Genomic DNA, 27657 nt, shown 5'->3' on the forward strand with positions numbered 1-27657 from the left:
CATGATTAAGAAAAAGTTATATATGCAGAGAATGGGAGAAGATAGGGCCAAAATGATTTCAATAATAGCAACCTTTGATTTTTGGAATTATTTTCTGTGTTTTTCAAACTTTTACAAAGCATTTGTACTTTATAATTTTGAAAAATGTTGTTTAGCATAAAGTTGAAATCAAATTAACCATAGGCTATAGCACTGTGCATTTTCTTAAATTAACTTTTAACTACTCACTGATAATTAGCAGAAAAAGTTATAAACCCTTTATTCAATATTTGTGTACTTTCGTAACTCTATCAGTCATATTCATCAGGAAATCATGTAATAAAAAAAATTTAATCTTGAACTAATTGAAAAACTGTATGAAACAGGACACCAAGTTTAGTAGGGCTGAACAGCTATGGAGTATTATTTCCTTTATAGGAATAGCTCTATTTCTAGCAAGACTGGAGGCATAGATGAAGAGCTGGGTGGTGATACATGATGGAGAAGTTGAACAACTGGACGTAGAGATAAGAGACCTTTCTTCAAGTCTTGACTCTGCTATTTACTATGTGTGGTGGTTTGACAAATTGTTCATCTGTACTCTCTCATCTCTCAAGGTGAAGTGAGCAGAAATATCAAGATAAGTCTATGTATACAAGACATTTTGTGAATTTTAAGGGGTAACCCAAGTGAAAAATTACTATAGCTAGTAGTAATATCACACAGTGGTAATAATATGAACTGTCTGATATCTTAGGCAGGTATTCATCACAGATCTTTATTAGAGAGATACTGTGAACACTCGTGTCAGACAGGTCCAGGTATAAGTATAAAACTAAGATTTTATTTGAATTGACTTGTCTTTATTCCATTACCAGGTCCTGTAGTGCTGATTATATAATGTAAAGAAAGTCATGGAGTACAGGATTTTATTGATTGATTTATTGATTGATTTAATTTTAAAGTGAAATATAAATTACTTTTTTAAAGTTTTTATTTCATATTGGAGTATAGTTGATTAACAATGTTGTGTTAGTTTCAGGTGTACAGCAAAGTGATTCAGTTATACATATACATGTATCTATTCTTTTTCAAATTCTTTTCCCATTTAGGTTGCTACATAATATTGAGCAGAGTTTCCTGTGCTATACAGTAGGTCCTTGTTGGTTATCTATTTTATTCTATTCTATTCTATTATTTAGTTAGTTAGTTTTTCGCCACACCCCACAGCATGTGGGATCTTATTTCCCTGACCAGGGATCAAACCCATGCCTTCTGCATTGGAAGGCAGAGTCTTAACCACTGGACTGCTGGGGAAGTCCTGTATTGTTTTATTAATTTTTATTGGATATTAGTTGCTTTACAACGTTGTGTTAGTTTCTGCTGTGCAGCAAATTGAATCAGTTATATGTATACATATATCCACTCTTTTTAAGATTTCCTTCCCATTTAGGTCATCACAGAGCACTGAGTAGAGTTCCCTGTGCTATACAGTGGGTTCTCATTAGTTACCTATTTAATACATAGTAGTGTATATATGTCAGTCCCAATCTCCCAATTCATCCCTCCACAACCAGGATTTTTTTTAGATGTGGTTTCTTCTTTTGCTTCTTATTACCTTTTCAACTAAAAGGAATAATCATATTTGAAAAAATTTCCAGAGAAGCCATTTTTAAGAGGAGCATGGAGAAAGAACGGAGGCCAGGTTGGCAAGTTGCCAGCAGGGACCGGGTGGAGGAGACTTTAGGCTTATTAATGGAGAACTGCTCCCCGTCTCTGCACCCTTCCTCCTCCACTCCCCCTCAGCAAGCTGGAAGAAATGCAACAGCTTATCTTTCAGAAACACAGCAGCTTATCTTTCAGAAATTTTCAGAAAGTGAAATTCTGTTTCATCATTCTCTCCACATGTATGTTTGTAACAACATACCCTCTAGAAATCTGTGTGGTTTCTCCGAACCATACAGAACCCACTTATTTCTGGAGAATTCAGGCAGGCAGAGAAAATGATACAAGATTTTTAACAGGTACATCCTTTGAGAAGATACTTAGTTTTTTAACACGGGACTGAGTCTGTATGAAAAAAAAATTTCCTAAGAGGGAAACATCTGGAACATGTCTATATGCAGGCGTGTCATTCAAACATTTGGTTCAAAGACCCTTTTGATGCTTGTTTACATAGTGGCAACAGCTGCAAGGGCAAACCGCATTTTCAGGAGAAAACAATGGTTCTGTGGGAACTTCTCTCTGTGCTGAACATATTAAGTATTCCACTCCTGTAATTTCAGAGGAGAATGTATAATTACAGCTGGAGTAGCTCCTCACTACTTAAGCATGATTCTTAGCAGTGCTCATAAATTCCTTTTTCTAAGAACTACTTGGTCTGGGTGGCATGGTATCTATCCTTGTTGACACATCTGTCAACCAGAAGCTATCCAAAAAGCAAGGACAGGGACTTCCCTTGTGGTCCAGTGGTAAAGAATTTGCCTTACAATGCAGAGGATGCATGTTCGATTCCTGCTCAGGGAACTAAGACCCCACATGCTGCGGGGCAACTAAGCCCGCGTGTAGCAACTACTGAGCTCACACGCCTCAATTAGAGCCCGTGTGCTGCAAACTACAGAGCCCATGCTCTCTGGAACTGGCATGCCACAACTGCAGAGCCCACGCCACAACTAGACAGAGGACTGCGTACCACAACGAAGAGCCCACGTGCCACAACTAAGACCTGATGCAGCCAAAAATAAAATAAATAAATAAATCTTAAAAAAAAAAAAGAATGGAGTATGTCAGTGGGGAAAAGCAGAACTTTTCACTAACCAATGAACAATTTTGTCTTGCACGCCTCACCTAGAGCCCATGTGCCGCAAACTACAGAGCCCACGTGTCCTGGAGCTTGCGCACCACAACTAGAGAAGAGAAAACCTGCACGCCACAACTAGATAGAAACCCGTGCACCACAAAGAAAGATCCCGCGTGCTGCAACTGAGACCCGACGCAGTCAAAAATAAATAAAATATATAAATAAATAATAAATAAATCTTTAAACAACAACAACAACAAAGGCAAGGACAGAATCTTAGACGTAGTAGAGAGGGAAGGAGAGAAGGGACAAGAGATAAATTGCTTTGTCTGTTTCAAGGAGGTTGATTCATCCATTTGGTGAAAAGGAAAAAATGTCACAAATCCTTTAGTCTGATTAAGGATGATATGGATCCTTTGGGAGATATCCAAATGATCATCCAAGCTACGGTCCCATTAAATAAACAAAGACAACTTTCAGGTATTTTGAGGCTGCTGACGTGGTCTCAGATGATCTGATTTGTGTGTGGCTGATTTATTGCAGTGTGAATGGTGGGGCTAGTATATCTGGCTGTGAAGAAAAGAAAGTTCTAGTCCTGTCTGCTTTCAGCATGTTTGCTTGGACGTACCCCCAAGTGTGAGTTAGGAGCTGATTTATCGTTACCATATCATTTCCTGTCCCTAACCTATTGGGTCCTGCTTTCATTATAGACTCAGAATTTCTCAGCCAGTATGTATTGATCTTGAAGAAAATGCTGCTGGCAAGTGTTGGTATTTGCTCCAAGATTTCTCATACTAATTTCTTAGATTTCTCATATTAGCCTGGTGAACTTCCTTAGGAGAAGTTATTTCTTCCTGTTCTCTTTGGTATTTGGTCATATTCCCTGGCTAATAGACTGTTAGTCAACACTTTCAGCTGCGTACTTGTATCTTGTAGAAGCTGTTAGCTCTTAAAGAAATATTTTTTTTTGTCGACCTTTTTTTTTGTTGTGTCTCGTGGCTTGCGGCATTTTAGTTCCCCAAGCAGAAATCAAACCCAGGCCCCTTGCGGTGGAAGCATGGATTCCTAACCACTGGACCACCAGGGAATTCCCAAGAAATATATTTTTTTAAAGTACCTTATTTCCTTTTTACTAGTCATTCATTCCTTGCTTGGGAAAAAACATAATTTGATTAAAATAAAAATGAACTTATCTACAAAACAGAAATAGAGTTACAGATGTAGAAAACAAACTTATGGTTACCAGGGGGTTAAGGTGGGGAAGGGATAAATTGGGAGATTGGGACTGACATATACACACTACTATATATAAAATAGATAACGAATAAGGACCTACTGTACAGCACAGGGAACTCTACTCGGTACTCTGTAATGGCCTATATGGGAAAAGAATCTAAAAAAGAGTGGACATGTGTATATGTATAACTGATTCACTTTGCTGTACATCTGAAACTAGCACAACATTGTAAGTCAACTATACTCCAATAAACATAAAAAAATTAAAAAAGAGAACTTCAAACCATTCTATAAGAACATTTAATTAATTAATTAATTAATTAATTAATTTAGGGAGGGTGGTCCCTGATTTGTTTATTTCTTAAAAATTTAGGGCTATATAAAATCAAAAACACCTCACAAGTTATATGACTAACATGCTACTAAGTAAATAGCGCAAGCTGAAGAACATTTTCTTTTAAATGGAGGATTTCTAAATTGAATGTCAGGAAGGAGAGATGTAACAATAGAAGAAAGGATATTTACCGGGATTGCAACTGCAGTTCCCAAAATGAATAGGAAAAAGACCACAGACTTCATTTTTCTAGACCTGTAAACCAAGAAGATAATTAGCAGTAGTGGGTAAAAGTTTCCTTGTAAAAGATTAAAAGATACTCTGCTTAGCTAATATTGAGCTTGATACTGTCCTTTGAATTTAAAGGCAATTGCTGTCCTTGTGGAGTAACATGTCTGAAAAGACCGATTGATGACAGTTTTTACCCAATCATGTCCCTCTGAGAATGACTCCTTGATTTTTGGGCCCAGCTGTGTTTGGCAGAACCTGTCTTTGTTTTGTTTTGTTTTGATTAATTTATTGATTTTCTTTTATTTTTGGCTGTGTTGAGTCTTCATTGCTGTGTGCGAGCTTTCTCTAGATGCAGCAAGCGGGGGCTACTCTTTGTTGCGGTGCACGGGCTTCTCATTGCGGTGGCTTCTCTTGTTGTGGAGCACGGGCTCTGGAGCATGGGCTCTAGATTGCAGGCTTCAGTAGTTGTGGCACGCGGGCTCAGTAGTTGTGGCACGTGGGCTCAGTAGTTGTGGCACACGGGCTTAGCTTCTCCGCGGCACGTGGGATCTTCCCGGACCAGGGATCGAACCCGTGTCCCCTGCGTTGGCAGGCAGATTTTTAACCACTGCGCCATCAGGGAAGCCCACCTAGCTTTGTTGATGACTGTGCTTTCTTGGATAAAGGCTTTATGCAGATCTTGGTTCTGAAGATTTGTGAGTGTTCACAGCGCATGCAAAAGTCACAGAGTGAAGTAATATAGTGGGTCAGGTTTGGATTAAACAAACTGCTTCTTTGGTGTTGGAGAAACTCATACATTCAATAGAGATTTTTAGAAATGAGACATTGCACTGACCTACAGGGGCCATCCACGTTCACTAATTTAGAGGTCGCACATTGGGAATCTGTGAGCTAGTGGTGGCTGGCAGATGGGTTGGGTTTGGCAGGCACTGTCTGTTTTAAACTAGCATTCTAAAATCTGGAGCTTTCATGTGAAAATTCAGATTTGTAGTTTCTCTTGAACCATTGGGCCTCTTAGCACCAATATGTCTTTATGGCAACCGCTGGCTGGATCTGAGTTGAGACTATCATCTATAAACGATGCTGGCAGTTGTACCTGGTCTGTCTCATTTTTGTTATTTGCCATGCGTTTGAGTTTAATTAGCTCCAGATGAACTTACTTAGTTTAGAGATGAAACAAGTGAGGCTCAGAGAAGCTAAGTCAATTGGCCTCTACATGAACTCTTAAAATAGTGGGCTGTCTACATTTTCTTGCAGAGTATCCCTAAGCCTGGTAGTCTGAACTCTGACTGGGATTAGGGGTACACTTTTTATTCTTTAATAGAGATTCTCTGGATCTCCCAGAACTAGAATATGACTTTTTAAATGATTTTTTAGAGTCATAGCTTTATATATAAATACATCCATAGAGCTTTAAATATTACTTTGATGTTTATAAAGGAAGTGAGGAATTTCTCCTGCTAGTTATACAATATTCTTAAATAAATGTTTAAGTGGGTATTTAAAACTATCTTAATATTTAATATTATTCAACTAGTTTAATACTGTAACAGCTATCACTTCACACACACACACAGCACATGCAGGCACACATGCACGCAGTACTCTTCTTCCCCTCCTTCCCCTCCCCCCTTCCTAAAATAATTGTATCACAATTCTCATTTAAGTCACTATTTAACATTATGACAAGGTAAATATTCTTCACAGCTGAGCCAAGTAGCAGTTTCTTGTGTTGAATAATACTTACATTTCTTTTCTTGAACAATATTTTGTTTTTGTCTGGACCTAGAAATTGTCTCCCTTTTCAAAGTACTTTCCCATGTACCCATCACTTATTCTTCCCAAATTTTCCAAGGTAGGTGAGGCTATTAAAATAAATTATAATCTAGAATGTAACATTCATTCACTCTTTTCACCAGTATTTATTAGGTTTATGGAACTCTACTCATTTATATTTTAGATCAGCGTATTATTACTAGTCTACTGTTTTGGAAAACTGTTAAAATAGTATAGTTTCAGGCAGTGTCTCTTTATCTTGGCACTATTAACATCTTGGGCTGCATAATTTTCAGTTGTGAGGGCCGTCCTGTGCATCGTAGGATGTTTAGCAGCATCCCTAACTCCTACCCATTGTATGTCAGTAGCAAGTCCCTCAATCCCCACCAGTTATGACAACCAAAAATGTCTTTAGACATTGCCAAGTGACCCTGGAGGGCAAATTCACCTGATTTAGCATTACTGTCTTAGTAGAAGGAACATGGTGCTTTGGGATTAGAAACACATGTATTTGAACTTGAACCCACACTTGCCATCCATGTAAACTTTGGAAAATTACTTAACCCTCTGAACCTCAGATTCCCCATCTGAAAATGGGGCTAACATCTGTGATGGTTAATTTTATGCGACAACTTGACTGGCCTGTGGGATGCCCAGGTATCTGGTTAAACATTATTTCTAAATGTGTCTGTGTAGGTGTCTCCAGAAGAGGTTAGCATTTGAATCAGTAGACTGCATAAAGCTGATTGCCCTTCCAGTGTGGGTGGGCTTCATCAGATCTGTTGAGGGCCAACAAAAAGTTGGAATAAGGGAGAACTTGCTCTCCCAGCCTCACTGCTTGAGCAGGAACATTGGTCTTCTCCTGCCCTTGGTCTGGAACGTATACCATCAGTGTTCCTGGTGCTCAGGCCTTCAGACTAGAACTGCAGGGTTACATGAGATCACCATGTTTACTGGGTCTCCAGCTTGCAGAAGCCAAATCATAGAACCGTATCAGTGTATATAGTTGAATGAGCCAATTTCTTATCATCAATCTCTCTCTATATATAAACATAAACATAAACACATATCTATTCCCTGCCACCCTGGAGAACCCTAATACAACATCTAATTCTGTTTTGTGAAGATTAGAAGAAATAGTATTTGTAAAAATGCCTGATACCTAGGAGATGCTCAATACATCTTTCTTCTTTCTTTTTTCATTTTCTATAAAAGTCAAATTGCGATTCTTAGATAAACAACTTAAAGCCTCAGAAAGTAATAGAGTTTAATTTTTGCTGTGAGGTCAGAATAACTTTCCAGTGGACATTTAGAGTCTCTTTTGCCCACACATTTACCAAAGCTCCCTTTAACTCGAGGAGTCTTTCCTACATTCATCAAAAATAACAATGGAATTAGGCTAAGGCACCGTTACCACATTTCTTATAAATGGTAGCAACATAAAGAGGAAGCAAAAATCAGCAAAAGCATTGCGGGTTTTAAAACTCATTTCCTTCAGATTTTAGTTTTTATAGAACCATGTATAGCTAATTAAACTTGAGAAAATATTTCCCTTTGATTTGATCATAGGATCTCACAAATGCCCTTCACTTTCTTAAATCTAATGCAGCTGAAGGAGTCAAAAAGAAACATGTGCCCAGTTGGCCAGAGCTTGCATCACTAATCTACTCTTTTATTCATTTATTGAGCACTTACTGGACACTGCCTAAGCACAGGGCCACATGTTTCCTGTCTGAAGAGTTACAAATGAGGAAGTCAAGTAAATCAGTGATTTAGTATCATGTGATGAGTGTGTACATAATGCTGTGGAAATACAGATAAGAAGCATTTACAGTAAGGTAGTTAATATTGCTAACATTTACTGAGTCCTAAGGGCTTAAGTTACAGGCACTGTTCTGAGGGTTTTGCACATAGTAACTCTTTGAATCTTCCCAACAGTTCTACAAGGTAAGCACTTTATTTTCATCATTTTATTAGTAAAGAAACTAAGGTTAAGTAACGTGTTCAAGGTTACTCAGTTAAGTGGCAGAACGGACATTAGAGACCTAGCTGTTTGGTTTTATGTCCATGTTCTTAACCAGTACTCTATACTGCCACTGTATAGAAAAGACTTCCAGAGGAGGGAGTTCTTGACCTGAGATTTGAAAAACCACTCAGTACTAGTTAGCTGTGTGAAAGATGGGCAATCTAGAGCGTAGAAGCAGCATGGGGGAAGGTCCAGAGTCCTAAGACAGCATATGTTTGAGTTGCTAGGGTGTTAGTGGGTGAAGCAGAGGGAGATAAGGCTCAAAACAAGGCAAGTCTTTGTGAATTAAACTAGGAATTTTAAGTTCCAGTTGAAAAGCTATGGGGCTTCAATGACTGTAAGTGGGGGAATGATATAATCAGATCTGAGTGTTAGAAAGGGTCCTTGGGACAGCGATGTGGGGGACAGATGAGTAGAAAGACTTACTAGGAGGAAATTGCAATATCAAGATGACAGGTGGTCAGAGCCTTAAATTTTGCCTCTGGTCTTGAGAATGGGAAAGAGAGGGATAGATCCAGCTTGTACTGGTTCATGAGAGCCAGTTGTTAAATTTCCAGGAATTTTGTGAGCTGGCTATGAAACAAAGCCATCATTGAAAATTAAAGTATATACACTTAAAATTTAGTTATATTAAAAACAAAAGAAATAAATACTCAAAACTCATCATTTTATACTTATTTTACTACTTTTAGTGCTACTACTCTCTTGAAGTTATTTATGCCTGTTGTATCTGTAGGTGGAAATACTATATAATGTGTGGTAATGCACTTCTCTTCCCAATTCTATTCAGTGATGTCACATTAGTAGCTGGAAATCAACCATGGTGGGAGGATTACACCATGGAAATCATCAAATGCTACTAATTCCCCCATCCCCTGCAAAAGCTGATAGATAAACATTTGCCAGTATACCACTGGATAGTTATGAGAAATATTTAAAGCCGGAACAGATAAGACTCAATGTCAAATTGTATACTGTGGGAAGAAGCGAAGGAAGAGTCTTGGGCTATCACATTTCTAATTTGGGCAACTGGGTAAAGGGTGGTGGTAATACAAATATAAGAGATTATAAGAGTTTTAGAAGAAAGATGATGATTCATTTTGGACTTGCTGTATTTGAGTAGAGATATACTTAAATGAATGGGTCTGGAGGTAAGCATAGAGTTTGGGGCTAAAGGTATAGTTTGGGTGTTTTTTGCATGAAAAGCTATACAGTGAGTAGAACAGAGGGCAGGAGCCAGAACCCTGGTGAGTGAAGACCATTAGGTGCCATTAGAGGATGGGAAGAACTAAACATACAAAGGATGAGAGAAAGGAGAGTCACGTAAGAAAAAGAAAACATTAAATGTTACAGGGAGGTCAAAGTAAACAAGTCTGGGATTCTCCACTGCATTTGGAAATGCAGAGGTTACTAGAGAGTTGAGGGAGTGTAGTTTTCATGCAACAATGTTGGTAGAGGCCAGTCCCCAGTGACTGGGGAGTAGATAGACAGTAATGGAGTGAAGACAGTGAGTGTAGACCACTCTTAAGATGGCTGGCCATGAAAGGAAAGAGAGTAAGATGGAGATGGTAGCTAAAGGGGAAATGCAGTCACAGGAAACTTTTACTTGTATTCAGATGTGGTCGTCTAAGTCTTTTCTATGCGGAGGGGGAAACATAAGTAATGAATGAGAAGATAGACAGGAAGAGAGGAGATGTGGTAAACATGATGGCCTCCAGGGAACTGCACCTCCTGGGTTTCATACCCTGTGACTTTGCCCTTGACCTTGTGACTAGTTCTGGCCAAAGGGACATTAGCAAGTAGGATGCCAGCAGAGGCCTGGGAAGCCCTTGCAAAGTGGGATTTGTCCTCCTGTGGAAGCCATCTGCCATGCTATAAAAATGCTTGGACTAGAGGCTAGTCCAGACCACTGAATGATAAGCAGCCATGTGAAGAGAACCCTGGAGGATGAGAAACCACAAGTGATGGTTCAGCCCCAGTTAAACTCCCAGCTGGTTGGAGCCTCATGAGTGACTCCAGACAAAGTCAGGAGAAGAATGACCCAGTTGAACTCAGTACAGATTGCAGAATCATGTGCAAATAGGGGGACTGGCTTTAAGCCATTTAATTTGGGGCTGGATTGTTATGCAGTAATAGATAACTGAAATGGGGGAAAACAGAGAAGTTGCCTGAGTCATTGGGGAGGCAATACTGCACAGTGATTAAAGACATAGGCTCTGAAATGGGACTTCCTGGGCTCTAATACTTAATTTGCATAATCTTTTAAAAGATGACTGCTAGACTCCATTTTTTAAGTATGGCCTTTCTAGGGAAGCCCAGGATTTAGAATTTCAAATGCCTGCAGTTCTTCTACTGGCTGGCCCATATACCATCAAAACGAATATCCAGATGAAACGTTTGACATGGCAGAAATAGGTCTTCCATTAAGAACTAAACACCCACGAATGTCAATTCTATTCTAACTCATGCGAATAGTTGCCTTGACACAGTTTCTAACATTTTTCATTTAATATGTATCAACAGTATGGTAAAGTAAAGATGCCTATCAATTCTTTGCTGTTCCTCCCATTGAGAGGTGAAGTTGAATTCTCCTCCCCTTGAATCCGGACTGGGCTTAGTGACTTACCTGACCGAACAATTGAGGGGGAATTGATGTTCTGGGACTTTGGAGGTTAGCTCATAAGAGGCCTTGGACTTTTGACCTTAATCTCTCAGAATACTTGTTTTGGGAGTTCCAAGCCAGTTTGTAAGAGACTGTCACACCACAGAAGACACTGTTCATGGTCCCTGCTGATCTCAGCTATCCACGTGTCCTTGCAAAGGCACAGTGTATGTGAGTGGAGCCACCTCGGACCCTCCAGAGTGGCTCACCTGCCAGCTCAGTACCTCTGAGTGACCTGCCCAAACTCCTAACGCACAAAATCTTGAGAAATTATGTAATAATTGTTGTTTAAAGTCACAATTTGTATGCAGCAATGAAGAATTGGACTGAACATTAAATATCTTGAGTGAAATATTTATTAGAAGTAAAATAACTTATGTTCATCAAAGTATTATTTTATTGAAAAGTAGGTTCTTATCATTGACTGTTTAATATAGTAGCTAATGCAATGGCTTATATTTTTTGAGATTTTACGATGTGCCAGATACTATGGTAAGTACATCACCCATGCATCACCCATGTATTCCCACCTGTCACCTTACCTCCACTTCATAGAGTATCCATCCATCCAATGAGAGCTTGCTGCACATCCCCCTGTGCCACTGTGCCCAGTCTTGAGTGAGAAGCATGGAAGCCAAAGGAATTTCCAAAGGGGTGGCCTTGACATTCTCAAAGATCTCTCTCTTTCTAGCTCAGGAGAAATTAGTATATTCTGCCTATTCTATAATGTGTAATTGAGGGATTCCTTTAACTATATTTAGAGGATCCCCACAGGCTTATCATAGGCAAGACTGTGTGATAGCCTTGTTCCCACACCTCTTCATCATCCTTTTCGGAGTTCCTCATCTTGCTGTGTCACCCACCACTCACTAATCTCACTGGGTCTCATTTCACAGCTTCATTCGGGATGGCTGCCTGGAGGCAGCATTCTGCTCCTCTCGGGAGGCATTTGCCAGTCCTTCAGAAAGTCGCCACCTCTCCCTGCCCTGGGGTGTAGCGGAGGAATGACTCTGGCCACATTTAATTGTCTTTGCTCAAATCATACTCTGATATCTGTCCTCTAAGTTCCTCTTTCTCTGTGAATGCGGGGCTTTCTCATATTTAAATCTATTTAATCCTCCCTGCTTTTTTGCATATTCTTTGGGGTATAGACTTTTGAGTATGGTCAGAGGTGGATGTGCCACAAAGCTAAGAAGCTTAAGTTTCAGGGCTCCTCTCTTTTACAGGCTCCTTACAAATCCCTACACCTCATTTTGATTTTTTTTTTTTCACTGTTTTGAATTTGTCAAGTTTTATTTGTGGCCAAGTACATGATATATATATATATATATATATATATATATATATATATATATATATATATATATATATATGATATAGAAATATACATGATATTGAAATATATATAAATATACAAATGTTTTATTGACATAAGGTAAAAAAAAGCATGTTCTGTATTTGTAGGTTTCAAAGTTCTATACACATCTATTAAATTGAGCTGGTTGATTTTAATACTCAGATGCTCTATGTCCCAGCTAAATTTTTATCTTCTAGATCTGTCAGATTTTGAAAGATTTATATTGGAATCTGTTACTGTAATTCTGCACGCATTTAAAAAATATTTATTTATTTATTTTTGGCTGCGTTGGGTCTTCGTTGCTGCGCACGGGCTTTCTCTAGTTGCGGAGAGCGGGGGCTACTCTTCATTGTGGTGCACAGGCTTCTTATTGCGATGGCTTCTCTTGTTGTGGAGCACAGGCTCTAGGCACACAGGCTTCAGTAGTTGTGGCTCACGGGCTCAGTAGCTGTGGCTCATGAGCTCTTGAGCACAGGCTCAGTAGTTGTGGCACACGGGCTTATTTGCTCTGCGGCATGTGGGATCCTCCCGGACCAGGGCTTGAACCCGTGTCCCCTGCATTAGCAGGTGGATTCTTAACCACTGTGCCACCAGGGAAGCCCATGCATGCATGTTTTAAAATGAGGTTCTTCTTTTATTTTTATGTTTTTTTTTTTTTTTTTTAAAAAAGAAGTCCCAGGACTTCCCTGGTGGTTCAGTGGCTAAGACTCCACACTCCCAATACAGGTGGCCTGGGTTCGATCCCTGGTCAGGGAACTAGATCTCGCATGCATGCCACAACTAGGAGTCTGCATGCCGCAACTAAAGATCCTACATGCTGCAACGAAGATCCCTCATGCTGCAACTGAGACCCGATGCAGCCGAAATATCAAGCAATCAATAAATATTTTAAAAATAAAAAAATAAAAATGAAAAAGAAGGTCCCACACATTGTGTAAACCTCTGCTTCACAAGTGATGAATCTACTCCTTAGTATGGCTCACCTGAATGCCTGTGGCATTTGTCATGTTGCAGGACTTAGTAATATCTGAATGATTTGCTTCATAATGCTAATAGCATGACAATTCACCTTTTGAAACCTCCCTAGCCCCTAAAATGATCAGTTACATGAGTCCTATTCTTTTTCTGCCTTTAGCTCTTCTCTCTACCCCCTAAGTTTATTCTCAACCTTCTTAAAATTTCTTTTCTCTGAATGCCACGTTCTTAGCTTTCTCCTCTGACTACTCTTATTTGAATTTCCCTTATTAGTTAAACTCTACCAGCATATAAAACGTCTTTGGATTCAATGGAAATTGTCTCTCTTCTTTAGTTAATATAGTAAGTCGGTCGTTAATTTCAGCTGGTTGGGAGAAGAATTTCAAGTGTTTCAGCTCTGTGAAAGTACCAAGAATTACTTACTGGGGTAATTCTCTTCCGGGATTAAGAAAAACAACAAATCATACCTAAGAACAGTTCCAAGTAGCCTCATTCTCATGGCGTTGGGACCCGCTGGGGAACAGCGGTGGGCTTTGATGAGTAGTTTTTGTGCGAACCGCTAATGAAAGCATTCACTTCAAGCAGAAGTGCCTTCAGGATTCATCATGCTTCTCGTGTGCCTTATTGAGAGCCAACACACTGAATAGGGGAAAGACTGCTCGCCCAGTGGTACAATGTTACTCATTACCTGCCTTCTGTGAAAGAAGCAGATACAATAAACCCCAGCGGATTTTGTGGCTGAGGTTTGAGGAGTTCTTTGAAAATAGGGTGAAAACCTAGGCTTATTTATGCCCTCAGAGGGGAAGCCCTGGAAGATTTATTCAAGCAAGGAGAAGACACGGCTTGTCTACAGCTGTACATTCTGCCTTTCCCACATTGGGAAGAGATTATTTTTCTCTGAATATCCAGATATCTTCCACTTGCCCCCCCAAATCCACTCCACACCCACTCTCCTGCCTTCTCCGCCCTGAGCTGTCGCAGGGCCTGTGTGAACTGTAGCATCAGGTTCTCTTGCACGATGGTTTCTGTTGGGTTCAGCCAATGGGGTGCCCTGGCAGGAGAGATTTGAGGGAAGGAGGAGAGTAAAACTAGGGTGTATATTTTCTCAGCGTCCTCTCTGTGACTGTGTCCCTCTCCGGAAGGTCGCAGCCCCTCTTAGTGTCCCTGTCCACACAGCATTTTCTGTCTGGGCTCAAAAAGTTCTCCTTTCCCTGGCTCGTACAAGCTTAGCTTTTACTAGTCTATTCCTACAACACCTTGTGACTTCTCTATGCCCTGCCCATTCTTTGGTCAATCATCCCTTAATTCCACTCTCCTCAAATCCCCAAATTCCGTTTTCCTGCCCGGATCTGTCATTTCCTTGCTAGACCTTGACCCACAGCACTTGATCCAAATTTAGGATTCATGGGTTTGAATATAATTCAGACCCCCTGCCAGCAAAGCTGTGTCCTGCTCCCCAGTGCTGCCCTGTTTCAAGTCTTTCTATAGTTGCTATGGGTTTGTATAAAGATTATTTTAAGATGAAGACGTTTGAGATTCAACAGCGAAGCCTTCTCAGAGCACCCCTTGTCTGACTAAAAGCAGAAACTTCTGAGAAATGAGAACTACCATAAATTCCCTCTTCAGGGTGGCTCTATTCCCAGTAGAGAGAACAAGGGTAAATCTACCATAATTTCCTCTCCAGGGCAGTTTTATCACCTTGAAAAAGACAGAAAAACCACTTATACCTTTATGACAAATATCATAAACTCTCGTATCTCCAGTTTGTTCTAAAAACCCATTTGTCTTTCCTCAAAAATCTTTTTGTTCTTGCCACAGAAACTGTTTCTCTCCCTTCCCTTTCTCCTACCAAATTAGGTCAGTAAGCCTTTAACAGTTTAAGGAGCCAGCTACTTTTGTTGGCCTCTCTATGCATGTAAAGAAACGTTTTTCTCCTATTAATCTGTATTTTGTCAGTTTAATTTGCAGGCCCCAGTTACTGAATACAAGAGAGTAGAGGAAAAAGTTTTTCCTCCCTTACATTGCCTTAGCAGGTGCACATATTTCTTTTTAAATGGGGCATAGCAGTCCTCACCTTTGGAGAGAATCAAAAGTTACAAGGTAGTAACACGTGATTAGCACTCAATAAACTTGATTTCACCCAGGATTTGAAGGTGTTCTAGAATCGAAGAGTTTTAGAAACTAACACACCATTGTAAAGCAATTATACTCCAATAAAGATGTTAAAAAAAAAAGAAATATGGGCATCTAGCTCTGGGAGTGCTTTGTGTTGGAACTTGGCATTTTCACTTTACCCTCCTATTTCTCTTTTCATGTAATTGCTCGAATGTTATGACACCAGGATTACTCTGGAGACTTGGAAAGTAAATCAGTCTCTCTGTTCTTTTCCCTTCCATTATAGTCCTTTCCCACACCAAAGGAAACCCAATTCATTAGCTTAGTCTGACTGAACATTTTAAACATTGTCCTAAATATACTGGTTTTGGCTTGTTAGTCCCAGAATGTGTAGAAATTTGCCTAATCAAGGGTAGTCTAATTAGGACTTCCCTGGCGGTCCAGTGGTTAGGACTCCACGCTTCCACTGCCAGGGGCACAGGTTCCTTCCCTGGTCAGGGAGCTAAGATCCCCGCATTCTGCATGGTGCAGCCAAAAAAAAAAGAGAGAGAGAGGGAGAGAGTAGTCTAATTAGCCACATTAAAACAAAACTGTATTTTGCATGAATAATGCTGCACAAGGGAGTCTATTGTTAATTCTTTTTGGATAATGACTATTTTGGGTTTCATGGCACTAAAATGTACATAGCACATTCAGTAACTGGCTGGGCTATGGATCTCTACAGATATTAACCCTGTTAACAAGATGCTGGGAAGCATAAGGTGAGTCAGCCACCTCCAGCCATGACCACAACCCCAGACCTTACTGTGGCCACCATCTAAACACAGGATTTAAGAAAAATAAAACAACAAAGAACCAAATGTAGAGTAAGCATGGGCTGGATTTTTGTGTGCCATCTTTTGGAAAAGAAAAGAAGTTAGTCATATCCAGATCTCAGGCTATAGTAACCTCCAACATTCCTACCCGGAGTATTTTTCAAATTATAAGAAAACATTTATTTGCTTTTGAAATCAATCACTTTAAATTGCTTTCCTATCGCCAGAAGACATCAATCAGTTGTTTTTATCGGTGAGCTGATGCTGGTACTTCCCACCCCTCCCTCCCCCTTGCCTATCTAAGAAGCTACTGAATGCAGGGTCACTGGGAATGCCAAGGTCTATGCCAAAATCTTTAAGCTCCCAGTTTAAGACAAAAGCTTCCAGTAGTTTCCTCTACCTATATTTTAGGAAATTACTGAGAAGTTTTCCTAGAAAGAGCTTCATCTATACCCCGTGTGAGGTCCTCAAAGCCAGCTGTTACGTGTGCTGGAATTGGGGAGCAGGGAAGAAAAGGAGAAGGAAGGAAGACCCTTGGGGTTCAGCATTTGTATTTTGTTTCTTCTGAATTCCAACAGAATGCTGTGTAGATTTAGAGTTAGCTCAAAGTTGCTTGGTCCCCAATAAAAGGTTGAGAAATCCACTGAACAAATGGCTTGAGAGTTAAAAATGATTCCATTGTGCTAAGACAGCATGAAGATCTGACCAATCATGGTGTCTTGAAACCAGCTACAAGTTTTCTTTGACCCATAATCAAGATCAATTCTTCTGACTTTTGTAGATTTCAGGCCACCTTCCCACTGGGTCTCTATCATATTATATAGATGATTAGGTAACTCAAGTTGAATCAGGTATGGTAAAAATGCATTGCTTTTGGAACACTTTGAGGGTAACTATGAATGGTGGATTCTTATCCTTGTTTATTTACTTTTTATTAACTCTATGGGCATATCAGTATTATTGAAACTATGGTAAACTTTATCCTACTAAAACAAAACAAAAGCATTTACCTGTTCATATTCCATTCATATTCAGTTAAAAACTTATGAGTTGATTGGATGCTCCTTCTAAAAATTTTGCCCACTTGGGGGGATAAGCTGCAAATCCAGGTCTTATACATATTCAGTGGACTACAGTGATTATGTTGTAGTGATAGAGATTCGATTAGAATGTGGTTGGTAGTTTTACTGTTTCAACAATTATAGAGTTTTGCCAGGTATTTGTAAAATATGTATTTCCATAAATGACTACTTTGAGAACTATCTCCATTTATCTCAATTAAGTTTTAGGAATTTGAGGTGACCCTTCTTTAAGCAGCACTGCAGTTTCTCCTTATCCTTAAGGGAATGGGTGGCACAGGGCGTGAAAGACATCAGAAAAAGATTATAGGAGGATACTGGCTTAAATAACTCACTACTTTTTTTTCTTGTTTGACATGACATTCCAAATTCAAAAAGAGAAGTCATCTTGCTGAATCAAAAATGTGTATGTGGAGGATTTTGCTTTGCTCAGCTCATGGATCCTGGAGGAAATCTCCAGAAACTCCTGGCATCAGATATGAACATATTTTTCCTTCTTATGGGAATGGGGGTAGTAATAGTATGACCATGGTTCCTAAGTAAGGCCGGTCAAGGTCACTGCAACCTTTCTGCATAGTTGCCTAAGAGAGAAGACAGAACACAGACACATCCCCCGTGTCTGAAACCCCTTTGTTTAGTTTCCTTTTGTATCAAAAGGATTGGCTTTCCCCATGGGAGAGGCTGTAACTGGATTTCACCATGAAAGGAGGTTGTAATTAGATTTCTCAGCAGGTCTACCAGTTCTGTCCCCGGAAAAAACAGAGAAAAGGGCCTGAATATTCTTTCCTCTAGCTGGAAAGGTAGCCAGCCAAGCCTGCAGAGATTGGTCTGAAAGCCTCGGGCAGAATGGGCCATGGGTGTGTCATCCTGCCCCGACCTCTGATGGAACAATGTCAACTCTGGCCTCCAAGGCTGAGTGCGTGGTCCTTCAGGTCGAGGGTGGAAAGCAATGCAAGTGATAGCTAAAGATTTCTTGGCATTTGGTAGGAAACATAGGACATCCCTCCGAATGAAACCCTCTGACTCTTGGTCTCTCTGTCTCTTGGCGCCCTGAAACTTCTATCTCCTAGAGAAGCGGAGGGCACCTAAACTTTGGAACATTCTAGAACATCATTCTCCATCTAGATTTAAGAATGAACTTACACAAACAACCAGAATATATCTTGGGTACTGTGGTTCATTTTGAGTCCTTAGTTGTATTGGTTCCATTCCAGTTTTCATGATATTTTCTAGAAGTTTAAATTGGAATGAGGTTATGTCAGAGTAGGTGTCTGTATTTGATTTCTTTTTGGTTGTTACAGTTTTTAAAAAGAACGTTAATTTAAATTCACATTTAAAATGGCGAATTTTATTTCTGAAGTTCTGCTCGTTGCCTTGCCACGTAAATCTACTTAATCTAACCATCTATCTCCACTGGGCACTCCTTGTCTCGCTATATCTCTTTTCTCTTCTTATCTCCTTGCTCTTTCTTTTTCTCCTCAGCATTAACAAGCTGTCTGACCACTGAACCAGAGTGGAAACGTGGCCATCCATACTTTTTTTTTTTTCAGTACGTGGGCCTCTCACTGTTGTGGCCTCTCCCGTTGCGGAGCACAGGCTCCGGACGCGCAGGCTCAGCGGCCATGGCTCACGGGCCCAGCCGCTCCGCGGCATGTGGGATCTTCCTGGACCGGGGCACGAACCCGTGTCCCCTGCATCGGCAGGCGGACTCTCAACCACTGCTCCACCAGGGAAGCCCCATCCATACTTTTAAAGGCAGGAACAGGCTTGGAGTCTACTCTTTTCCATCTCTTATATTGACTATGTCAATGACTCCTTGGAAATTTTAGTTCTGGTAATTATCGTTTCAAGTTTTTTTAACTGAATCTCCCTCATGTTGCCTGGAGCTCCTCAGGCAGCCAGTATTTTCCCTAACCCCTCCCCCTTGCTCTCCCACCCCCGGTTGTTGGCTCCTTCGTTGGCAGCCTCAGCCAAACGTATACGTCCTCCTCCTTCTCTTGGAGACCAAGGAAACTTCCTTCAGCATTTTTGGTTTTCAAGGCAGACAATGACTACTTGATCTGTTTTTCTTACCTTGTCTAAGGTCAAAAGAACTGAGAATGGCATACATATGTGCAGAGAAAGGAGAGGTTTGCCCTGACTGTTTTCCCTGTTACTTTACTTTTCTTCTTACGACTGGCGTCTTATTTCCTGGAGTATGTACATCTACACTTCCAAATAAGGCCAGGTATCTTTTGTTGAGTTTGTTTATATCAAGGGAAGACTGTAGGCTACTATTTTTAGTAATTATGATAACTATGGAAAAATTTCCCTTCAGGGAAATGTAGTAAACAAAATGATTATTATCATTTTGCTTCATAATCAGACTCAGACAGAACATTCTCCTTCACCCTGACTTTACATGGTGGCCAAAGGCTTCATTATCAGACAGCAAACACCTTAGTCATATTTTGGCTAACGTATACATGTTGTTACCTGATCCAGAGTTAACACTGACGCTTTAGGGCTTTTAAAGTATGACTGAGTCTCTTGGGAGAGCTCTATAGCTTGGTGTCAAATTCATCTGAAGATTTAAGAAAGATGGCTTTCTATTTTGAGTTCTCTGCTGAGTCACCATTTGATATCAAAATGTCCCAGTCCTGTCAGTGTATATGATACACTCAGACTCAAAGACGCAGACTTTTCTGGGGCTCTGACCTGCAACTGCCTGTCATCCTGCCTAAGTGAACCTACCACTGTGTGAGTCTAGGCTAGGGATAGATACGGTTCATGCCCATCGGAACTTTGAGTCTAACCAGAGTTCAAAATTAAACATGAATCAAGCAGAGGACAAATACTTTTAGGGCTTCACGTCTCCCACTGCTCTGACCCTTCCTCTCAGAGGATCTGGCCTTCTCTCTGTTCCTCAAACAGTCTACGGTCCCTCCTGCCACAGGGTCTTTGCACGCTCAGACTTCTCTTGTCAGCATCCACTTGCTCCGGCTACCACTGCCCAGCACACACACCTCCCACGGAGCTAACCTCTATTTAGCCTTCCGATCAAGGAAAGCCATCCCTGACCTTGAGTGGAGGTCAGGATCCTTACGTGCTTTCTTAGAAGAAAGGTGCTTTTCCTTCTTAACACTTATTTCAGCATATAATTATACAATACACGCTCAATATAATGTGAACTTTTTCACCCCCCAAAATCATGCTATAGAAAAAGGGATGTGCCTTATATTCTAGCACTTCTGAGGTCTCTCGCGTAAAAGGATATTGTCTCAATTACTTCATTTTGAACAACAAAGTACCATTTCAGGCAAACAGCCTGAAGTGATCTCAAGCAATGCTTATTTTTGTTCTTAAGAAGGTCACCCGGACAATGAAAAAGGAGATAAAGATATTTAAAGCAGATTTAGCAATTATTCTTGAGGTATGACTTCATTTTTGCAGCTGTTGGAATTACACAGTTTTAGAAAACCACACTTTATAGACTCAAGCGGTTTTTCAATAAGCCCTTTAAAGAGCACTGGAAAAAAACATACAGTAGGTAATTAATATGTAGAGATCATCACCATGGAATGAGAATTTATGCTTGGGGCTCAAATTTGCAGCCCTCGCAGATTTCTGAGAAGTGAGTTATAAACAACTTGCAGAGGATTGATGATGCACTACTACCTCTTAGACAATTACAGAGTGGATGCAGTGAACACAGACAGTGATGTTAAAGACGCATAGAGTTTTAACAAAATCATTTCATGAAATATGAGAATAAAAAAATCATTTTTATAAGTATAAAATATTTTAAATGAAATGAGATTTAAAAGAATGTATTTGTAGCAATAGAGTAAGTGTCCTAAGCATACCTTCCAATATTATCCATCTGTATGTGCATTTAGGTTGGCCAAAGATTTTGGCTGAGGATCTTTTTATTAGAAAAATGAAGGTGGCTTTGTATTTGAGGTCACCTTATGTTTGGGCAAATGTACTTTAAAAAACAATTTATCAAAGTCTAGTTGATTTACAATCTTGTGTTAATTTCTGCTGTACAGCAAAATGACTCAGTTATACACACACACACACACACACTCACACACACATATATATTCTTTTTCACGAATGCAGTTTTTATTAATGTGATAATTTGATTAACAACTGTCTCCCTAACTACGTAGTAAGTGCCACGAGAGCACAGCCATTCTCTGTTTGTTCCTGTAGCATCCCTGGCATTTCACACAGAATAGAACTGAGTACATTAGTTGTTTAAGACATAAGATAAAAATATTACTTATTTCATGACCTGGAAAACACTGGAGAAACTAAAACAGAAATTTTAATAAAAAGTATTTTAATGAAAGATAAGATGTTTTGATACATTTTGCCCTAGTGTTACTCAAGATGAGAAGAATCTCTTTTACTCCTTATAAATGTAAAAATCCTTAATTATTCCCTTTTATTCTTTAAAGAAATTCAATGGTTCCTGTTTATACAGGGATAATTCTGAGGCCTGTTTTCATTGCAGTTTCCTCACTGGGAGATTCCAAGTTCAAAAAAGCCGTTCTTATCAGCTTTAGACCAAATGAGAAAAGTATTAAAAGAACAACTACTTCTTGAGCACTTCCATCCATTGTTTCAGTTAATCCTACAACAGTCTTATGAATTAGCCGTTATCCCCGTTGAAGAAGTAGGGGACACTGAGGTTTGGTGAACTTCACGGCCAACCTTTACCACTGGTCAGATCCTGTAATAAGAGCCTTACGCAGAGTATCTCATTCAATTCCCATGACAATTTTATGACCATTATTATCTCTCTTTTACATATGAGAAGATGAGGCAAAGAGTGGATAAGATAAGAAACTAGAGAGTATAAGTGCCAGGATTCCAGTCCAGGCAGCCTGCCCCTGGGTCCCCTTGATTGATAATCACCTGGATAAGCACAGCGTGAAGGTGGGAGGCGGTAGTGGGGACTCGGAAAATGGCTTTATCGTAGGGCCCAGCCTGTCCTACAAAGTGAGGTCCTGTCTCTTTCTCCTCCTGTGCCTTTCCGGTTGCTTTTCCCTGCACTCCACAGTAAGCTGGACACCATTTCGTAGCTTTCTTGTTCATTTTCTTAACACCTATTCACTGACTCTTTAAAGGAAATGTTTGGCGTTCATAAGTTGGTTGCATAATAGGAAGGAAACAAGCCAGGATGGGAGACTTCATTTCTCAAGGATTTTTAAAGCAGACTAAGAGTTATTTCACAGAGAGGGCTGTGAAACTCGAGCCTCTCTATACCCTTTCGTTGCTATGACGACAGGCTGCTCCTGCTACATGTAGCCAGAAAAAGCAGCTGACGTTTCAATTCTAGGATCATAGAGGAGAGGTTTACAAAAACAAAAAAACAAACCCTTTTGTTTGAATTTCAGTTCGAGAGGAAAAAGATACCCCCTAGAGCAAGTCAAAACCCCTATTCCTGCCTTTAGAAAAGATAAGAAAGGAGAAATGTTGGGGCCTTTTCCCCCACTCCAGGTAGGCCAATAAAACAGAATTGAATGCAAAGCAGCATTTCGTCTCATTCCTCTTAATGGCAATCTGAAACAGAAAACTCACTCTGGTTTCGTTTGACTTGGCCATTAAGAAGTTACTAATGGATGAAGCAGTAAGGTCTCAGTAATAAATACTTCACGCTGAGGCCCTCTCAAGGGCAGACGGTAGTGTCAGATTTATTTTTCCATTTCTTTAGATAAAAAAAAGACAACTCAACGAATATTTCCTTCTTGACCCCCACTATTACTGCCAGAAAAATTATTCCAAGTGTGTAATCCAACACTTCCTCACTGTATGTAGAAAAATTATTCCAAGTGTGTAATCCAACACTTCCTCACTGTGTGTCTAGTACGCTGCCAGGTGCTACACCTGACATTTAGAAAGCATCTTATTTAATTCCTACAATGACCCCATGGTGGGTATTATTATCACTATTTGCTTAATAGATGGGTAAACTGAGTCCTGGAGGTGTGAAGTGACTGCCTAAGCTCGCATAGCCTGTAAGAGGCAGAGCCAGGATTCAAACTGAGGCGTGTTAGACGCTGAAACCCGTGCTCTACCTGCTCTGTCGGGCTGACTCTGAGGCATAGACCTGGCATTGACATTTGATTATACAGCAAAGTGTGTAAGTACAAGGAAGAAACCCTGAGGGAAATCTTAGCGTAAATTCCTTTTCTACAGAGTTCCATTCGGGACATATAGGTAGACTAGGGCTTTAATATCAGCTACGATCTATAGATTGATTCAAACGTACCAGACATAGCTGTTTTCCTCGTTTATCACAACAAATCTCTAAGGTAGTAACTAATTTTATGATCCCCATTTTGGCAAATGAGGGCACGGAGGTTCAAAGTGTCATTTGTGCAAAGTCACAGACCCTGGGAAAGCCCAGATATAAACCAGATCTGTAAGTTTCTAGAGTCCATGATCTTAGTCACTTTATTACACCATCTCCCTACAATCAGTCAAGACCACACACCCTGTCCCCCAAACTTCTGATCATCTTTTGATGCCCAAGATAAAAATCAGGCTAGCCTCAGGTGGTACGACCTGTGTAAGCCCAGCCTTTGGGGGAAGATGCTCTGTGGGCCCTGTTTGAACCAGACCCTGGCCTAACTGGGCATCTCTTGGGCAGCCAGACCTACTGGGGAAGTTCTCCTGGATGTATGGCCCCCCTTCTCCTTCACTGAAGGGTGTTCCAGAATGATATGTGAGAGAAAAGGGCATCTGAAGTCTGAAAAACAGTCGCTTATGTTCTTGGTGGAAAAAGGTTCCCAACATGTTCTGGACCTTGTGCTAAACTTAGCTAAAATAGCAATGCTTGTGTACCGTTACATATCAACTGAATAAAAATAATAAGCAGTCAAGAGGAAATGAAATGAAGAATGTTTTAGAGTTGTCCAGATGTATCACTATTCATCTCATTTCCGTCATCACTATTTATTATTTTTACTTAGCTGGTAAGTGAAACTGTGCCTAAGAGCCTATTGGGGATTAAATACCAAAGGACCTGGAAGGAAACCCCAGTACTCAAGTTGCTAAATGGCTGTACAAAAATTCCCTGAAAGAAAAAAGGCAAGATTCATTAATAACGTGTACATATTCTTTTCCAAAATGTGGAAAGCAGCGTTGTTTGATTGGATGATAAGTAGATGAAACAGACTGCTGTGCCTTGCTGGATCTTGTTAAATGGACAGAAATATAAACTTAAATGTTTCCTGAGAGGGGTGTCCTTTTTTTTTTTTTAATATTCATAGTTAATGTACCCATCGACGTTTAGCTGAATAAGCTGTGAATTGAAAAAAACTGGTATCCATGAGAAAGGGGAGAATCAAAAAAAAAAAAAAGATTTCTGCTGAGTTGGACAAAGTGAACATTTCTATTCAGTGTACTTAGGCCCTGGGCCAGAGGGGAGCTCAGATATAATGCCAAGGTGACATAATTAACCTCTGTGCAGATTAAAGGCAGTTCAAAAGAGATAGTCTCTCTGCACTACCTCTTGGTTATAGTATCAACAGCATTGATCTGCAGTTGAAAACATGGTTTTCTCCTGCAGGGTGACCTCTAATACCCAGGAGGAAAGAGGAAGCATGACTTGCATTATTGTTTTATTTTAGAAGATACAGCCAGAAATGAAGGTACCTTACAATATAGGAGTTATCATAATTTTTTAGCTTTTTGATTACCCTCCCTCCTTTTTCCCTTGCTAAATTAGACATCATTAGGAATTAGAAATTTTACTTGTGTGTGTGTGTGTGTGTGTGTGTGTGTATCCTAAAAAATGATAGAAGAGGACAAGAGACATTGAGTCAGAAAACTATAAAAGGGAGTCAGGAAAAAATAATCACAATAACTAAAAAATAATCAAAGGAAAATATAGTACTATAGGGATTTTCTTACCTTTTGGAAAAGCAAAATGTTCCATTTCTACATTGCTGTTAGGTACAGACTGGGACAGTGGTGGTGACTGAATAACTTCAGATAATTTAAACATGGAAAACACCCAAATTACTTTGATTTGAAAGGTTTTTTTTTAACAACTACTTTCCTTTTGATTTATTTAATACATTTAGTAAACTATTTCTATAAAACACATTTCAGGATTTCAGACTTCAACCAAGATCTGAATGCTAGTCTGGCCAACAACATTTCTACATTTCTAAACATCATTTACTAGTTCTTACTATTTAATCTTGGAGAAGAAAAGGAAACATGAATTCAAGTGTTAAAATTCCCTAGTAAGTAGCTTTTCTGTAAATCATGCAAAAGGGTTTTTTTGTTCTTGTTGTTAAAAAATGGCTTTGTATTAGGCAAAAATATTAGACATCTTTATCAGATCATGCAAATCAGGTTAACAAATACAGTAAACTTATCAAAATTTACCTTCAGGTAGGTGGCTGGACCCAGAGCCTTGGCAGAAAATTGACGTTGAATCCTGTCTTTGCACACAGTCAGAAAATAGGTTTCACAAATGCCCAATACTCTTTAAATCTCTTTCCTCGTTAGCCCTGCTTCTTTGCCCAGAAACACATTCAGGTCTATTGGAGTTGAAATTCTGCTGCTCTGTCAACTACTCAGGGTCTGAGGTGACAGACGAATTTGGAGGTTGGCACAGGGACGTATTTCAGACTGTCATCGTTTTTCTTGCAGATTCCTGCAGTTCTCCGGCGGGCTAGCCTCTCACTCCAAGGGCGAGGGCTCAGCTTTGCAGGCAGCGCAGACCTACAGGGAAAGAGCTCATTCTGCCGGAGAGAATGGGTTAACAGTTCTCCCCACAAGCTCTTGTTCTCAGAGTCTCGTAACTTGGCCAGAATATAAGCACTTGGCTCCCTTAGGCCTTTTTCTGTTTTTCTTGTCTTTTTTCAAACAACTCTCAGAGGCTTTACAAGCGGGATCCCTTTTGGGGGAATTTTTATTTTAAGACTGAAAAGAAACTCCATGCTGTGGTTTCTTCCTAAAGGAAATCGGTGTGGGGGGGCGGTTAAGGAAGGGGTAAGAATAATTGCAGCAGATGCATTTTTACATTGCTTCTGCAAAAATTATTCTCACGAATATGCCTGAATTTAGTAACAGCAGGACACTGCAGATACTTCAACCTTTCTTTAAGTGACCTTCAGGAATTTACATATATGTGAAGCGTTACTCCTTCATAGTGTAGCTCATTTATAAGCCGATTCAGGAATGTTACAGTTCATAGACTATTCTTCCCCCTACACAGCTCCTTACCACAACCTTCTGTATGATGATTGATCTGGAAGAAGGAGTTTTGCCATGAAATAGACTTGGCCTTCTGGTTATTTATGTATGTATCTAACCTCTTCCACGGCTACATCTACATTTATTGCACATTTATTACGTCAGACACTGGCTAAGGGTTTTTTTAATGCATCCATTTCAGTGGATCCTCACAAGTCTACATGAAGTGAGTATTACACCCATTTGAGGATAGTGTGGTTTAGTGGGAAAGTCTCCGTGTTTGAGGCGACACAGCTTGGGTTTGCATCTTGGTTCCTAACTGGATATGACCTGGGACAAGTTAGGTAATGTCTCTAAGCTTCAGAATCCTTATCTATAAGACACGGATACAAATAATGGGATGATATTAGTATCTACCTCAGGTGGCTGTCCTGTGTTTTAAGTAGGTAAACACCTCCTGCCACCCTGCAGACACTCAAATGTTAGTGATGGTGATTTGCATGAGGAAACCAGAGCTTGGTGAACCTGAGTGATTTTTCCAGGGTCTCTGGCTGACTGCTGCGCCTGTATTACTCAATGTCTAGGCTATGACACCTTGTTCTGAGGGAGCCGTGAGCCCCTTGAGGGTGGGGACGTGCCCCCTCTGTATTCTCTATGTGCCTAGCACAGTGCTTTACATACTGTAAATGCTCCATTAACCTTAGATAAATGGTTAAAAGTCAATTTAACTTAGATTTTTCTACATTTATGCCAAAGTCAGGCCAAAAGCAAAACGACATTAGCAAAAATAAAGAAAAACCCCACCTCTAGTTCTAGGCAAATATGCCCTCAGTCAGTTGTCCTTAAGCACTTTAGAAACATTTGCCCCATTTATTTTTCAGAACACCACAAGAGAAAGGTAACAAGAATTATCTCAATTTTGCAGTTGGGGAAATTTGGGAGCGGAGGAAACTGGGCAATTTGCCTAGGAACCGAAAACAAGTCACAGTGCAGCTGGGATCGTCTCAACATCTCTAGAATCAGGATTACTTGTTCCAAGCCGCCTTGCCTGGCACAGGATGAAATGAC

At 40.0% G+C, this 27657-nt stretch overlaps 1 protein-coding gene across 2 annotated transcripts in view; it reads right to left on the reverse strand.

Moving 5' to 3' along the window:
• SPARCL1 (SPARC like 1) overlaps nt 1–26156 on the reverse strand; it is a 45727-nt gene extending 19571 nt beyond the window's left edge. Inside the window, exons 1-2 of one of the 2 annotated variants that reach the window (XM_081230112.1) lie at nt 25777–26156; nt 4541–4604 (exon numbers count right to left, since the gene is read on the reverse strand). In XM_081230112.1, coding sequence (XP_081086238.1) covers nt 4541–4594 — 54 coding nt within the window. In that variant the 5' untranslated portion in view covers nt 4595–4604; nt 25777–26156. The remainder of the gene's footprint in view (nt 1–4540; nt 4605–25776) is intronic. The other variant, XM_081230113.1, reaches the window with a different exon arrangement.
• Between the last annotated feature and the right edge of the window lie 1501 nt (nt 26157–27657).

The sequence above is a fragment of the Mesoplodon bidens genome (assembly GCF_964165515.1).
Source record: "Mesoplodon bidens genome assembly, chromosome: 1".
Taxonomy (NCBI): Eukaryota; Metazoa; Chordata; class Mammalia; order Artiodactyla; family Ziphiidae; genus Mesoplodon; species Mesoplodon bidens.